Raw genomic sequence first — 756 nt, forward strand, 5'->3', positions numbered from 1 at the left:
CTAGTCCCCAGCCGGACACTACAGCGCCGTCTCCCGCTCAGCGGACAGCGATACCTCCATCCGCACCGCAGCGGGTAGTTCCCGGCACTCCCCGTAGGCCCACGGCCAACCAGTCGCCGTTCGGCGAGGATTGATTGACAGGGGAATGGCCCTATGAGCCTGGGAAGGCGGGAAGACAACGTCACTTCCTGGCCTTTGGGAGAGACACGGTATATAAGGCCCCGCGCTCACGCACCACACTCGCTTACACAGTATGGCCGGCGACATTAGCTAGCGCTCGCTCTACTCGCTTTAACGGGGAAGCAGCGGACTACAAGAGACTGAACTGTATCTGCCTCTATTTCCAACAGACTCACGTTCAACTTTCGCTCACACAAAAAAGCCGGGAAAATTTTATTAATCCTTTTTTTAAAAAAAGTTAATATAAAATTATAGCAAAAAAAAAAAAAGGAACCTGAACTTTGTAGCAACACAGCTGGAACAATCCGCAGCGGCGGCGGCGGCGGCGGGAGAAGAGATTTAATTTAGTTGATTTTCTGTGGTTGTTGGTTGTTCGCTAGTCTCACGGTGATGGAAGCTGCACATTTTTTCGAAGGGACCGAGAAGCTGCTGGAGGTTTGGTTCTCCCGTCAGCAGCCCGACGCCAACCAGGGATCTGGGGATCTTCGCACCATCCCGAGGTAGGGGGCGCCGGGACTCCGGGCGACCCCGCTGGGCCTGCGGGCCGTCGCCGCGCGGGACCGGGTCCGCAGGCCG

General features: G+C 56.3%; 1 protein-coding gene across 1 annotated transcript in view; it reads left to right on the forward strand.

Annotated features, from left to right (window-relative positions):
- Nucleotides 1-222: 222 nt before the first annotated feature.
- The window catches only part of Amd1 (adenosylmethionine decarboxylase 1), a 21,693-nt gene continuing 21,159 nt past the window's right edge, over nt 223-756 (forward strand). The window contains exon 1 of the mRNA XM_005377893.2: nt 223-680. Within this exon, the coding sequence (XP_005377950.1) occupies nt 571-680 (110 nt within the window). The 5' untranslated portion in view covers nt 223-570. The remainder of the gene's footprint in view (nt 681-756) is intronic.

This window comes from Chinchilla lanigera, unplaced genomic scaffold, assembly GCF_000276665.1.
Source record: "Chinchilla lanigera isolate Chin_1 unplaced genomic scaffold, ChiLan1.0 scaffold00010, whole genome shotgun sequence".
Classification (NCBI taxonomy): domain Eukaryota; kingdom Metazoa; phylum Chordata; class Mammalia; order Rodentia; family Chinchillidae; genus Chinchilla; species Chinchilla lanigera.